This window comes from Lynx canadensis, chromosome C1 (genome assembly GCF_007474595.2).
Source record: "Lynx canadensis isolate LIC74 chromosome C1, mLynCan4.pri.v2, whole genome shotgun sequence".
Taxonomy (NCBI): Eukaryota; Metazoa; Chordata; class Mammalia; order Carnivora; family Felidae; genus Lynx; species Lynx canadensis.
The window spans coordinates 50247523-50262807 of record NC_044310.1 but is presented as its reverse complement, the minus strand read 5'-3'; the positions used below and the strand labels follow the sequence as shown (position 1 = coordinate 50262807).

Genomic DNA, 15285 nt, shown 5'->3' with positions numbered 1-15285 from the left:
TACTTAACCTTCCAACAAAGGTATTATTGTTCATATTCTACAGAAGAAAAACTAGGCTGCTTATTCCACCTCCTAAAATGCTTCCTTCCAATGTCACCTTCTTAATGAGGCCTTCCCTGGTCAACCTACCTAAACGTGCAAACCTACCCTCTGTCCTGAATTCCTCATTCATTTTCACTGCCTCAATATTCTGCATGACACATATCACCAATACTGTGTAACTTACTTATTTCCTATCTCCCCTTATGAAAATATAAGTTCTAGGGGCGCCTGGATAGCTCAGTCGGTTGTGTGTCTGATTCTTGATTTGGGCTCAGGTCATGATTCTGGGAACGTGGGATCAAGCCCTGCATTGAGCTCAGTACTGAGTGTGGAACTTGCTTAATATTCATTCATTCATTCATTCATTCATTCATTCTCTCTCTCTCTGTCTCCCCCTTCCCCTCTCCCCTGCTTGTGCACACTTGCTCATGCACACTCTCTAAAAATAAAATAAATCTTTATAAAAAACAGAACTTCTGCAGGCAGGTGTTTTTTTGTGTGTTTTTTTTTCTTCCTCCGTTATCTTCTGAAACGCCAGCACCCAGTAGAGGACCTGACACAAAATAGATACTAATAAATATTTGATGAATGAATAATGAATGAATGAATGTACAGCTGAATGCACTGGTGAATTTCTAGGAGTTAGTTCTGAAAGTCTATTCAACTCAAAGCCTTTCTGTGTCTTTATACAAGAATTACTGAGTACAAATATATATATTGTATAGAAGTTAATCAGGAAAGAAAATGAAATTAGTAAGACTGGTGAAAGGAACTAGGGAATGAATGTGAGACAGAACATACGCCCGGAAAAAGACAATGCCATTTTTTTAAGATGTAAGAGGTGCATGAAGTGTGGTTATTATACTTTTTTTTTTTGTTTTAACTTATCGTAGAGTATGATGACACAGGGTCTTAATGGCTTTGAACATGGGAGGGCAGACAACTAGAGCTTAGCTGCATGAGGAACTGAGCCTGAGCTAAGGCAGGTTTCCTCCAAGGAGGTCTCTTGAGTTCGAAAGCTATATGAACAAGAAGGCTAAAAGCCAATCAGAAAACCTCTGAAGGGGCACCTGGGGTGGCAGAGTTGGTTAAGCATCTGACTTTGGGTCACGTCATGATCTCACGGTTCGTGAATTTGAACCCCTCTTCAGGTAAGCTTGAGCCCCACTTTCAGCTCTACATTCTCTCTCCCACTCTCTCTGCCCTCTGCCCACTCACACTGTCAAGGAAAGAAAAAGGAAAAGGAAAAGGAAAGGGAAAGGGAAAAGGAAAGGGAAAGGGAAAGGAAAGGGAAAGGGAAAGGGAAAGGAAAAGGGAAGGAGAAGGAGAAGGAGAAGGAGAAGGAGAAGGAGAAGGAGAAGGAGAAGGAGAAGGAGAAGGAGAAGGAGAAGGAAAAGGAAAAGGAAAAGGAAAAGGAAAAGGAAAAGGAAAAGAAAAAAGAAAACCTCTGAAAAACCAAGATTTTAGCAGCCCTGAAGTACTGAGGAGATAGAACTGGAGTTCAGGTCCCACCAAGAAGAGGGGACAGGTAAAAAACATTCCAGACTTGTGTGAAATACCTGGAAGGCTAGGTCTTAGGAGCAAAGGCAAACCAGACAGAGTCTGAACCTTACCAGAACCACACCGCTGCCACATGTCGGAGATCATCCACTCCCCACACCCACCCCCAACACACACTATACTTATCAGAGAAAAGAATGAATCCCCCTGGACAACGATAACATCATCTGAAGCCTTTTGTAGCTGTCCTACATAATGTTGAGCAATTACCTTATGGTATGATGTGAGAGACAAACAAGTAACTACAATAAGAGAAAAGATCAAACAATAGAAACACATTCAAAGTTGATCTAGATATTAGAATTAACTGTTTAAAGTCCTTATAAGCTGTGATTAATATGTTCAAGAAATAGAGAAAAAGATGGCATTTACACATTTTTTTTATGTTTATGTATTTATTTTGAGAGGGGGGTGAGGGGTAGAGAGAGAGACAACGGAGAATCTCAACCAGGCTCCTCACTATCAGCACAGAGCCCAACTTGGGGCTTGAACCCACGAGCCGTGAGATCATGACCTGAGCCGAAGTCTGACGCTCAACTGACTGAGCCACCCGGGCACCCCTGAAAGATTTTTTAAAGTCTGTATTTGTGGTCCTGATTTTTGGCAAGCATTTTAAATTTTTTTTTTCAACGTTTATTTATTTTTGGGACAGAGAGAGACAGAGCATGAACGGGGGAGGGGCAGAGAGAGAGGGAGACACAGAATCAGAAACAGGCTCCAGGCTCCGAGCCATCAGCCCAGAGCCCGACGCGGGGCTCAAACTCACGGACCGCGAGATCGTGACCTGGCTGAAGTCGGACGCTTAACCGACTGCGCCACCCAGGCGCCCCTTGGCAAGCATTTTAAAAGGTTTGCTAATAATATCTGAAAGGCTAACACACTCTGCACAATGTTACTCTGTGCACTACCTTTAAAGTGGGCAAAGTAATTAAACCTGGGTTTGGCTTCTGAAAGAGGCACAGGCACGCCATGCCCTTCCCAGGCATATGTAACCATCACCTTTCAGAACAGTGAGAACCTACCACATTTCCAGAAATCATCTAAGACTAAAATTCTGGAAACATAGTGTCTCCAACAAGGACTTAGAGAAAGTTCTTCAAGCAACAAAAAACTGGTAACCTTTTAAAAAATAATGCTTACCTTTGAATATTTTTGTAACTCAGCATCATCTGCAATCTGGGTATCCAGAGTCGCAACCTAAATTTACAAGAAAAAAAAAATCCAGTATCTGTAAAAGCATAACTTTATTTCTTCTTAGGTTTTCTGAAAATAATCTATAAACCCTATATATTGATAACACCAATGGATCTACATTCTCATCTTTTTTTGATATTTCTGAAATCCGTAAGTATAGCACATAATGTAGAATTTCATCGAATATTTCCTGTTCTGTTGTTACTGTTTTCTACAGCAATCCTTCCCCCTCCCCCACCCCCCACCCCCCACCAAATTACTCAGAAGTTGAACCAGAAGGGGATGGGCAAAAACATACACTATTTTTAAAAAGCCATGCCCCCTAAAATTTTAATATAATGTTCTGTTAGAAGGAGTCCATAAAAATTTTACTCTTTTCGCAAAGCCAAGAGTTATCGTCATTTTTGTTTTTAAATCCAGGCCTTAAAACAAAGATTGCAAGGTCAGTAAAGTAAGATATGTTTGGAAAAATTGAAGCATCTGACTTTCTACAGAAAAGCTCTACCTTTTCCCTAGGAGACTTGGCTGGCAAGGACACAAACAGAAAGACCTGGCCTGGTGAGAGGCTCATGGAATAGTTAAAGCTTTCAACCCTGGCCTAAAACTATTGTTCTAAGCTCCAGTGGTGGAAATCCACAGAAGTAAATTGCCAGCAAGCAAAATACTTTACTGATGATTTGCATCTGTGAGTTGTTAATAAAATATGGTACATCTGGAGGGAGGAGTAAGTTAAACAATGATCCAACTTAAAGCTTCTAGAAGTACTGCACTTCACAGAAGTAGATTCTAGAAGAAAAATGAAGTAAGGAACACTGGAGTACATGCATATGTGCATGCATTTTTCATCTTGCCTGGTTTCTCCTTTCTTCTTCTCATCCCTCAAAACAGCAAGAACCCTTAATGAATAAGCTGTCACTTTAAATTCCCAGTCTCAAAGTATGTCTCCCCTCTCTACCTAATCTGTTATGACCTCACTGTATGATAAATGAAATTTGGAAATACAGTTATAAGGGCAAAGTAAAATTTTAACAAAAAAGAGCCCATGACAAAACTGGCCATTCATAAATACTCAGACACCAAATTACTTTGAATATCAAACCACTAAGAATAGTAGAAAAGGTTATTGACTAAGGTGATAGATAGCCTAATGACAAAACAGCATTTGAAATCTATGAAGTAAAGAAGCAGGCGTTCATAACAACCAACATGCAAGTACAAAATTAGCAAGAATAGAGCACTGAATGTTTTAACTCATCTTAAAAACACTAGAAATTTTCTGACACTAGATAGTGGTTGTATGTTCTGAACCAAGAAGAGAAAAAAATTCTCCAACCAGCCAACGAGTGCTAATGATAAACATATGTAAGAAAACATGAATGACAATAGAAATTTAATAGAATATTTTATTACTAATGCATTTAGTGAACACTGTAGAGGCTTTTCTAAGCACAGCTTTCTGCTTTCATGTGGATTCATAGGGGGGAATGTAATCAATCCCTTACTCAATGAATCTAATAACAGGTGAAAGAAAGTCTAATGGACCACTGGCACTATAAACTTCTGCCTAACCTAAATTACTTCCTGTTCTCCCTAATCCATTTGATAATCATTCTTTCATTTTTCTCATAAAACTGTAAGATTCTTTGTGAAACATAGGACTAATATCCACAGCCCTTTCAGTGTACAATAAAACAAACAGATCATAAAAGCAATCATAAAAATGCCAGCAATTTTAAGCAGCTGATATAGGTTATAAATTTAAAGGCAAGCTTTCTAAGATTCTTCTGCCTACTGTTGACTTAAATGTTTTCAACATGAGCTGAGTGTCTGCTAATTGTAACTGAAACTTGCGTGCAGTCCTTAATTGTTCTTATAGCTTAAAATGCTAAAAGAGGGGGGAAAAGATCAATTGATCTGCTAGGGAAGAAAGGCAGGAGGTAAAAAACAAAGGCAAGCTGGCTATTCTTGGGCTCTCCCATCTCTTTGAACTGCAGTGTCAGGAGCTTAACATGAAATGAGATATGAGTGTTCTTTATTGCAACATTTTAACATACCATTACTTCATAATCTGGACCCAAAAGGTTTTCCCACCTAGATTTCAGCTCATTTTCTAGAGAGTCAGGAACTTTTTCTGGATTTAAAAAAAAAAAAAAAAAAAAAAAAAGAATATTGAAGCTACGGTGAGCCAAACACACTTAAATTCTTCAATAACCATGCAGTTCCAGTAAGTAAAAGGGAAACGAGTGAAAAGGAAAATGCATTAACTTGGGTCTACCAGGTAAAGTAAATCAGAGGTGACTTATAACACTAATGTAAAATGTAAGGCCGATTGGGACCAAATTATGATGGGACTTTTTTGTTAAGAACTATTTTCAAGGGAAAAGGAAATGATGACTTAGAAATGAAATTTGAAATATATGCACTTTAGATGTAAACATCCTGCCGTTTATAAGAAAAATACATCTGGCTTTGCTTTACAATATGTTAAGGCAAACAAGGACTTAATTTAAATGTTAATCACTTCAAAGTAATACTTTCCACTTACCCATAGAAAAAGTACAGATTTATCAAAAGATATCTTTACTATCAAGTGGACATATCAACACAACCCAGTCAGAATTCTCACTTGGGCGGATATAAAGGCTTGTCTGGTTTAATTCAACCACGGAGATGCATGAGCTTTAATATAATAGAAACTCTGGCTTTACTTTGGTCTTCTGTGGTTAGTTATACCTTTTTGCCTCCTAAGTATAATATTACCTTTTTTGCAAAGGTAAGATAACATTCAAGAACTAAGACAGATTTTAAGTATCCTGCCTGTCCTCCATATGATCTTAGCCAGAAGTTCAGGGCACCGTTCATAGTCTGAATAATGCCTAATGGGTGAAAGTTAAAGTACTGAAAATACAATTTCAACTTATATCCATAGTAGCAGAAAAAGCAAACCTTCACGTTTTTTTCTGTAAGTTAAAGAAAAACTCTCCATTTTATCACAAGATTAAACAAGTCACAGAACACTTATTCCAAATGACATAACCATCTGTCTAAAATCAAACATAACTTGCAATATCAGCTCTTTCAGTCTTCAGTCCGGACAGCTCATCTTGGGTGCATATAATGCTTAATTACATAACGCAAATCATCAAGTAAAACAGGCTAACCTCAGAATTAAGAGACTAAGACTAACACTAAAGAGCTAAACTCACTACATGTACAAAAGAATATCCATGAAGTAACTCTACCAACTGATATGCTAGGTTACATTAAGGGAATAACTAACTGGAAGTCTTATTAAAAACAAAATATCATTCACGTGGGCTCTGCACTGTGTGTCTATTTACTGCTGTCAACATTTCCATAAGAAATTACATTAAGAGTTCTACCATCTTTGTTAATTTCTTCCGGGCAGCAGTTTTCTTATCTGGTAAGCTAATTGGTAAGCTTAAGAACATGATATTTAAAGACATTTCACACACATGTATAAAATAATGATATTTCACCTACAATTCCTTTTAACATTTTCATCTTTCAGTTGTACAATGGAAGCACAGAGAGTCATTGAGTTTTAAAGCACAGCACAAAGCTAAGTACCAGAGGAAAAAGACTAATTTCAGCAGCCCAATAATCCTGAGCTACACCAAAGGACTTGAACAACGAATAGTATGGGCACCTCGGTGGCGCAGTCGGTTAAGTGTCCAACTCGATCTTAGCTAGGGTCATAATCTCACGGTTCGTGAGTTGGAGCCCTGCATCAGGCTCTGCGCTGACAGTGTGGAACCTGCTTAGGATTCTCTGCCTGCCCCTCTCTCAGAAATGAATAAATAAACATTAAGAAAATGAAAACTATGATGATCTGAAACATTACTCCAATGTTTGAAGGGGAGCAGAATATGCCACCCCAAAATATGCCATTCTAGCACATGGAATACTTAGAACTAAAGACAATCAAGACCCAACAGACTTAGGAGAAACTTTTACCTCTCCCTTAACTACCTAAAAGAATTTAGATAGGAGGCCTATACCAGAAAGAGCTATCACCAGAGATAATTATTTTATATGAAAGACCTATTGTCATGGTAGAGCAAAATTTTAATCACCAAACATTTGCTCTTCTTATCACGCTGCAAATTAGCCTCCTTGTCTTTGAAGCCACAGGCCTCTATCCCATTCCTTAATTTAGGATGGCATGTAAGCCTCAATTGCCCAACTTACTCTTGGGTCTCATATTTTTATGGGGCTTCCATACTTATAGAATGTGTTTTTCTCCTGTTAATCTGTCTTATGTCAATTTAATTATTAGACCAAAGAACCTAGAAGGGAAGAAGGGAGAGTTTTTCTGCCCCTACAGCAAACAAGAAAGCTAACTTCTAGCAGTTCAATGACTTTGGTTTTACTCTCAAACTGAAATTAAACATACTCATGAAGAAAAAAATGCAGTGAGATTGATCCAAAAAGAGCAGATAAAAATGTCTAAAGATATTTCTAATTTCAGAACGTATTTGATTTTCACCCAATAGCTCCATGACAATCTATCCGGATACACCTGAATTTAAATAGCAAAGATCAAACTACAATACAATCCACTCAGGTCAAAAAAGAATAAGGTAAATTTCCAAATTATAGGAAATTTTTTAACTTGAATGAGGGGCTACTCCTTCCTTCAGGCCATTCTTTCCTGACACAAGACAAAGCCAAAACTTCTCTGGAAGAGGATGGTGTGAAGTATCCCATTTCATTCAATTGTCAAGGCTTTCCTGAGCAATGCTGTGCAGGGAATTGTGTGAGACTGTTATTCAAAATGCTTGCAGAACAGTCAACTACGTAGCCAAGTTATCAAAGTACAAAGAGGACAAAGTTGCACATCAATTGAAAAGAAGATTAAAGTATAAATATATAACAATCTGGCAGTTTGATAAAACATACATATGTATAGATTACAAATTATTATGTTAAAAAACACTGCTATATGTATACAGATACCTAGATATCTATAACTGTATCAACGACAATACATAAGCTAACATATGCAGTAAGCTTGTTAAAATGCTAGCAAGATGAAAAGGGTTAACACACACTAATAAAAATGCATTTAAAATTAATTAAACAGGGGAGGCTGGGTGGCTCAGTTGGTTTAGCATCCAACTCTTGATTTCGGCTCAGGTCATGATCTCACAATTTGTGAGATCGAGCCTCTATGCTGACAGCATGGAGCCTGCGTGGGATTCTCTCTCTCCCTCTCTCTCTGCCCCTCCGCTACTTGTACTCTCAAAGTTTTAAAAAAATTAATTAAACAAAGATTAAACAATAATGACTGGTCTTCAATTGTCACAAGCGGTAAGATGTTGATATTAAGAATATCCTGTTTCCTATCTCCAAAATGTCTCTAAAATTTCTTGTATTAGCTCTAAAGGGAGAAAACAGTTAACAAATAAGAGAAAGTCAAATTACTTTGATTGTTTTGAATTGAATGCTTTGTGCCTACCTAATTTTTCTAAGGCTTTTAGATTACCCATTTTTTCTTCAGTTTCCTCATCCCCACCATCCAAATTCGTTTCCGTTTCCACTGCTCCAGTTGAATAGAGGGCTGGTATTTCCGATGATTCTATGACAGTTCCTAAAAAAAAAAAAAAAAAAAAAGAATTACTAGCTTGAATCACTAGCAGCTGAAGACCATATTTAAGGGAGTTCATTCTAGTCCTGTTCTCCCATTTGACCACCTCATTACAAACATCTCAGGTAACTTACATATATGATACTTTATTTAAAGTGTCATGTGTGATAACCGCTCAATTCCTAAAAAAAAAAAGTAAGGAAGTTCTGGTAGCATTGGAAAGGATAAGGAACCAGGCAATGGGGAAGAAGAGCAAGGCCAAGTCATTCTACAAAAGATACTTATCAACATAGCCTTGGTAAAGAAAAAGAACACTAAGGTCTGTATATACTCTTGCACTTGTGGTGGGTAAGGAGCAGGTTATGCAGAATAAGCCCTTCCCACTGCTCTGGGCTCACCTAAGTTCTGGCATGACACCACCATAAGTTTAAAAAAAAACAACAACTCTACATAGGTAACTTTATGAATTGGAAGGGAATTGGAGAGAATTCCCCTGGTTGCAGCTAAGGGTTCTCCTCCCTTAGCTAAATTGAGCTGAGTAATAGGATATCCAAAACTTTCAATCTCAAGCATGCAAGTCATTATGTATCTGTTAAACACAAGAAAGGTTGAACAAGAGTCATTTTTGGTCATTTTTAAATGGTCACGCATGACTTACAAAGTTTTCTTACCAAAAACATTTAACCTGGATCTAACTAGGGCTTTATATCTAGCTTCTCACAGGAAACACAGTGGATAGAGGAACAAGTTAAATTACACCACAAGGACAATGAAATTCAGAATGTAGTGTTCTGGTGACAAAATGGACAAATCCTTTCACGAAAAGTCTGTGCCATGGAGGTGGAGGCAGGGGTCGGGGATTCTTCTAGATTAAGAAACTGAAGAAACGTAACACAGGAAACCAAAGAAACATAACGCATGATTGAATCTTGATGTTGTGAGGTTTCTCTTTCAGAGAGTGGGGAGTGGGAAAAGAAGCTACAGAAGACATTTGGGGCAATTAAAAAAATTTAAGTACGTGCTGCACATTGGATATTAGGGACTACTATTAATTTTCTTCGTTGTGATAATGATATGTTATCATGTAAGACAATATCTTTATTTTTAGAAGCTATAAAGTATGCAGGACTAAAGTGCCATGTCTACTACTCACTCTCACAGGGTTCAGGGAAAAGGACAAATAGATGAAACAAATATGGCAAAATGTTAACTGTTGAATCTAAATGGTGGGTCCGTGGGTATTTGTTATATGTTTTTCAGTTTTTCTGTATGTTTAAAATTTTTTACAGGGGCGCCTGGGTGGCTCAGTAGGTTAAGCATCCGACTTCAGCTCAGGTCATGATCTCACAGTTTGTGAATTCGAGCTCTGCATTGGGCTCTCTGATGTCAGCATAGAGCCCGCTTCAGGTCCTCTGTCTCCCTCTCTCTCTGCCCCTCCCCATCTCATGCTATTTCTCAAAAATAAACATTGAAAAAAATCTACAAAAATTTTTACAATACTGTTGACCCTTGGACAATGTGGAGGTTAGAGGCACTTTCCCATCCCATGCAATTGAAAACCTACATGTAACTTTTGAATGCCCCCCAAAATGTAACTAATAGCCGATTGTTGACCAGAAGCCTTACTATGTTGTCACATAGTCAATTAACAGAACTTGTTTATTATGTATTATATCGTATTCTAGAGAAAAAGTAAAAGCAACATAGAGAAAGGAAAATGTTATTAAGAAAATCTTAAGAAAGAAAAAAAACCACATTTATAGAAAATATAGCACAGTACTGTATTGGAAAAAAATCCACACATAAGTGGACCTATACAGTTCAAACCTGTGTTGTTCAGAGGTCAACTATAAAATGTTGAAAAATATAGCCAGTTAAAAGTTCCTATGATCTTAGCATGAAATTTTCAACCACATGATATTTTTTTACATCATTAATCCACTGATACACACTAAAACCACAGCCTAGTGCTAGCCAAAGTAACGAGGCCCAAAGTTGCTAGTGTAACTGGGGAGAATAGTTGCATACCACAGTTTATAGTACAGAGCAGTACATGATGTAATTGTATGCTACAAGTAGTATACAAACAGGTACACCAAAAAGGTATATAAGGTATACAAACAGTAGGAGAGAAAGACAGTAAGATCTAGAATAGTAGAGGCAAGTATTGGGCAAGCGCTAGAAGCTGTGCAGTTTCCCTCAGTAAAAGACTGAAGGCAGAGGAAAATGTGTTACGTGGGGCAGGGAACAAAGGCATCACCATTTCCTTTCATTATAGTGACTACACATGAAACAGGTGATCCCAAAACAGAGTGATAAATGCTACAGTACAGCGCTCTTCTAAGGGTGCTAGTAAAACCCACATGAAGGACATCTCAACCGTGGAAGAAGTTCGAATTTAGAGTCAAAATTTATCCCAACATAGATTTAAAATGGAGGCACGCGCAGGAAAGAATTGCTAATTCGCAGATAACGTACTTTATTTGATACAGTAGACTGAAGCCAAGGGCTCTATCAGAGCTATTAAAAACCATTATGTTGATATAAATATTTATGTAAACCTTTTAAGGTCAATATAGCATTGGTACAATTTGTACTATTTAGGCAATGTTTAATTTCATACATACGATGCAGTTGACAGGGCATCTGTCTTTCAGCAGCAAAATTTTCACTATCACATAAAACTTAAAAAGTTCCCATTTAAATATAAATCAATATTAGTTGAGACAAGGCTTCCAGGCTCATTATATCTTCAGAAGAGAGGAAAAAAATATATTCATCTTCTGACAAATTCTAATGGAATTATTTCTTACTAGTTCTATAACTAGTCATTCATTTTAAATTGAATTTGTTTTCAGGACTGTCAAATTTTTCAATCTACACATTAATAACTTGATAATTAAAAAACTGGCATGCATACCATTTGTTCCATAATGACAATTTGCTATTCTTTAATCAAAATAACAAATATTTTACAAATAAAAATGTTCTTAATAGAAATCCTTATTTTCTCCCCTCTGTATTTCATAGAGTAAATCAGGAGACATTAGAATTAAATATATTGTTAGAAGTAGTATGAAATCTTAAGTGTGCAAAATGTCAAAGCCTTAGACAAATGAGAGCCCCTAGAACAAAAGGTGCCGAAGCTTTATTATTCAAATATAAGTAATAAATGAAATTTAGAAGCTTTTTGGAAAAAATGATTTCCATCTCCATTTCAAACAGCTCTCAAAGCTTAATGCATGTCAGGGTTCATGTTCAAACATTTGGGATGGCACAAGGAAGTTCTTCAATGCACAAATGAGCTAGCTGATTCATTTCTCCATCACTACATTACACAAGGTGGGCAGTTTTTCCTTCCCAGACTCACAGAGCAACTTCTGTAGATAAGATATTCTTCCAGACCTAGACTACGTGGTGGGGAGAGGGATCGTGGAATGAACTACCTCTGTCTGAAGGCCATTCGTGTGGAGAAGCAGATGAAAATGTCTTCCTTCGAACCAGAGTTAGGTGTACCACTTGCCCTGCGTTTCGTAACACTTCAACAACATCCTGGTTGGCAAAACCCTGAATATTGACACCATCAACCTAAAATGTTAAGAGACACATTAAACAGAAGCTTCAGGTTAGCTACTATTTTCAACTCTGACAAGGCAGAATAAAATTGGGCAATTCATTTTATGCCAAAACGAATTTGTATCAAACCTAAGGAATTATTTTTGAATAGGAGGCAAAATTAGTAGTGAAACATGCTGACAAATGTCCTGAAAACCTACAGAGCAAATTCAAACTTGTAATTGAGAGTCACACATTTTAACTGACAGCCTGAGAGGGAAAAGGTCTTAGTCTCTTATGCTATTCAAAATTCAAAGTGCCTTCAAAGATGGTCAACTGTTAAACACAGCTCTCAAGATGTACTAAATACAAGCCTGTATTATCAACACTGAAGAGGTCATCCAATACTTTATCCCTCTACCATATCATTATGTGGTAGTTTCCAGAAGAGATACACACATCTCCCCCCATTGGGTTTTCTAGTGCTATGAAGAAGTATATGCAAGAAACGGATTTACTAATCTAAGTCAAGCCCAATTCCTCATTTCTGAAGTCCATCAGAACACACAGGCCTCATCTCCCAAGCTGGCCAAACCATTACTTTTAGTTTTCCCTAGAAGTATTTTCTCCAAAGCATCCACTGCTTACTGCTTGACTCCATTCCCTGCAAATCACAAGACGCTTCCTAAGCCAAGAGTCATGAAAGGTGCTTCCCTAGATGGACTTGAAGGACAAAGATTCAAATGACACCAATGAACATTTGTTTCTATGTAAATCACTAAATTAAATGTGTGTGTGTGTGTGTGTGTGTGTATGCTTCAAAAATATTATTCAAATAAACTTTAAACTTTAACCAATTTCTACTAAATGAAGAAAGACCAGTCTGAATTGACAAAAGGTAATTATTATATTCTCCAATATATAAAATAGTTCTATTTTTTTGTATGTATTCAAAATTACTTATGGTTAGTAGAAAAATTACTTTCATGAAGAGATAAAAAGATCTGGTTGATAGCCTATTTTCTATGAAAAATGAGTGAGTTTAAAAAACACAGAGGTGCTTGAAAAGTCTTTTCTAGGGGCACCAGGGTGGCTCAGTCGGTTCAGTATCTGACAACTTTGGCTCAGGTCATGATCTTGCGGTTCATTGGTTCAGACCCTGGGTCAGGCTCTGTGCTGACAGCTCAGAGCCTGGAGTCTGCTTCAGATTCTGTGTCTCCCTCTCTCTGCCCCTCCCCAGCTCATGCACATGCTCGCTCGCTTGCGCTCTCTCTCAAAAATAAATAATAAAAACATTTTTTAAAAATTAAAAAAAAGTCTTTTCTAGAAGAATGGCAGACCATCTTTCAGATATATGTGTATATATATATATTTTTTCTTCCTACCAATATGGTTATTGATTTGTTTCTTCACACACAATGAAAAACAAAAACAAAAAGCAAACAAATTTAGAATGCCAAGAGTCCAAATCAATGAGATGACACTCAATTTTTTGAAACATTATAAGATTATGCGAAGCCATTCTCCTCTCACACACATTATAATAAAGATAACTCCCCCCCGACCCCCCAAGTTGATTCCATTCTAAAACAGAGGACAGGTACTTACAGCAATTATTTTGTCATTCACTTGAATTTGGCCATTGTGGTATGCAGCACTGCCAGGTATTATACTTTTCACATAAATCCCTGAAGCCTCCCCTGAGGTGCACGATAACATATGGAAAAAGGAAGAAAGCTCTAATTAGACCTTGATTGCAAAATTCATATCAAGAGGTTAATTAGCTACAGGGGCTGACTCGAGGCTTGATAAATACTATCTTGAACACAAGCAGGGAAATTGATGGATTATTTGAAACTGTCACCATCACGAGTGACCCGAATTTGAAATGATGTGACTGATGACTATTTCTGGAAAAATCATCAGTAATGGAACCTTGATGAAATGTGCTCTACCACCAACTGGAATTCAGGAGAACCCAGGCAGTCTCAGCCTCTTCTCTTGGGCTGTCTCCCTTCTCCCTGCTGCCTCAGAGACCTCGTCACTTTTCACCAGCACTAAGACAAGAGTCTCCCTCCTACCTGGTCTTCTGGCCTACATTTAGTTCACTGTTAGCTTCCCAGATACGGAAAAGTACACATAGTGTTTTGTTTTGTTTTTTTAAGTAGAATCTTCACAATGTTACATAATCTTTATATTATAAAATATTTAAATAGAAACAAATGGCTATATAAAAATTACAACTATATAAAAAGCATGCGTTCCTAGGGGCAAAGACTGGAGGAGAAACTGGAAAATGAAAACCAAAACTCTGGATGATTTTGTACTTTTATTCTTTCATTTCAAATGAACTTAAAATATTGTCAATAGAAGAAAACTAAACACCAATGGATTCCTATTGCCTAAATAATTGTAAATTTCATAGACTCATACTCAAGGACCTCTATACTCTGCTCCAAATGTCTTTTTTTCCTTACATCCAACTACCATCCCTCCAACAAGACAAAAGTCCACACACACAAGACTTGAGATTTCACCAAAACACTAAGTATTGTCATGATGCTATCCCTTTTCTTATCCATTTTTTCTTCCTATAACCTCACCCCTTCTACTAAAATCCTTTTTCATGACTAGCGCAAATACCTTTCTTTGTGAATTCTTTATTTCACCAAATTTAATCTTTCAACTGTCATGATAGTTTGCTTAGATCTCTGCTAAAACATATATTTCACTTATCCTTAAATAATTAAGAGTTACTTACATATTTCTTTCTCTGACTAGACTTTTCTTACATTCATTTTTCTATCCCTTTCAGAACTAAGTAACCCCCTCAAAAGTCCAATGAATGGAATAAAATGAATATTATTTTGAAAGACTACATGTTAAATAGCATGCTGAGTTTGAGTTTTTTGGGTTTTTTAAAATTTTTTTTAACATTTATTTATTTTTGAGACAGAGAGAGACAGAGCATGAATGGGGGAGGGTCACAGAGAGAGGGAGACACAGAATCTGAAACAGGCTCCAGGCTCTGAGCTGTCGGCACAGAGCCCGACGCAGGGCTCGAACCCACGGACCGTGAGATCATGACCTGAGCGGAAGTCGGACGCTTAACCGACCAAGCCACCCAGGCGCCCCTGAGTTTGAGTTTTTAAATGTTCTAGTTTTTGGATTTACCATTGCCCCCTCCCAGTCTCCAAAACTTCTTTTGAAGGTAAAGAAGGTAAAGGATTCTGTTCTTTATTCAGTAACATACACATCAGATTTTCTCAGTCTTCTATTATTCACTTTCATTTTACTCTGTGTGTATATTGTTAACTTTATAA

At 37.3% G+C, this 15285-nt stretch overlaps 1 protein-coding gene across 2 annotated transcripts in view; it reads right to left on the bottom strand.

Moving 5' to 3' along the window:
- PATJ (PATJ crumbs cell polarity complex component) overlaps positions 1-15285 on the bottom strand; it is a 363529-nt gene that overhangs the window by 304530 nt on the left and 43714 nt on the right. For both annotated transcript variants that reach the window (XM_030323890.1, XM_030323891.2), the window contains exons 10-14: positions 13571-13662; positions 11854-11995; positions 8279-8410; positions 4851-4927; positions 2743-2799 (exon numbers count right to left, since the gene is read on the bottom strand). In XM_030323890.1, coding sequence (XP_030179750.1) covers positions 2743-2799; positions 4851-4927; positions 8279-8410; positions 11854-11995; positions 13571-13662 — 500 coding nt within the window. The remainder of the gene's footprint in view (positions 1-2742; positions 2800-4850; positions 4928-8278; positions 8411-11853; positions 11996-13570; positions 13663-15285) is intronic.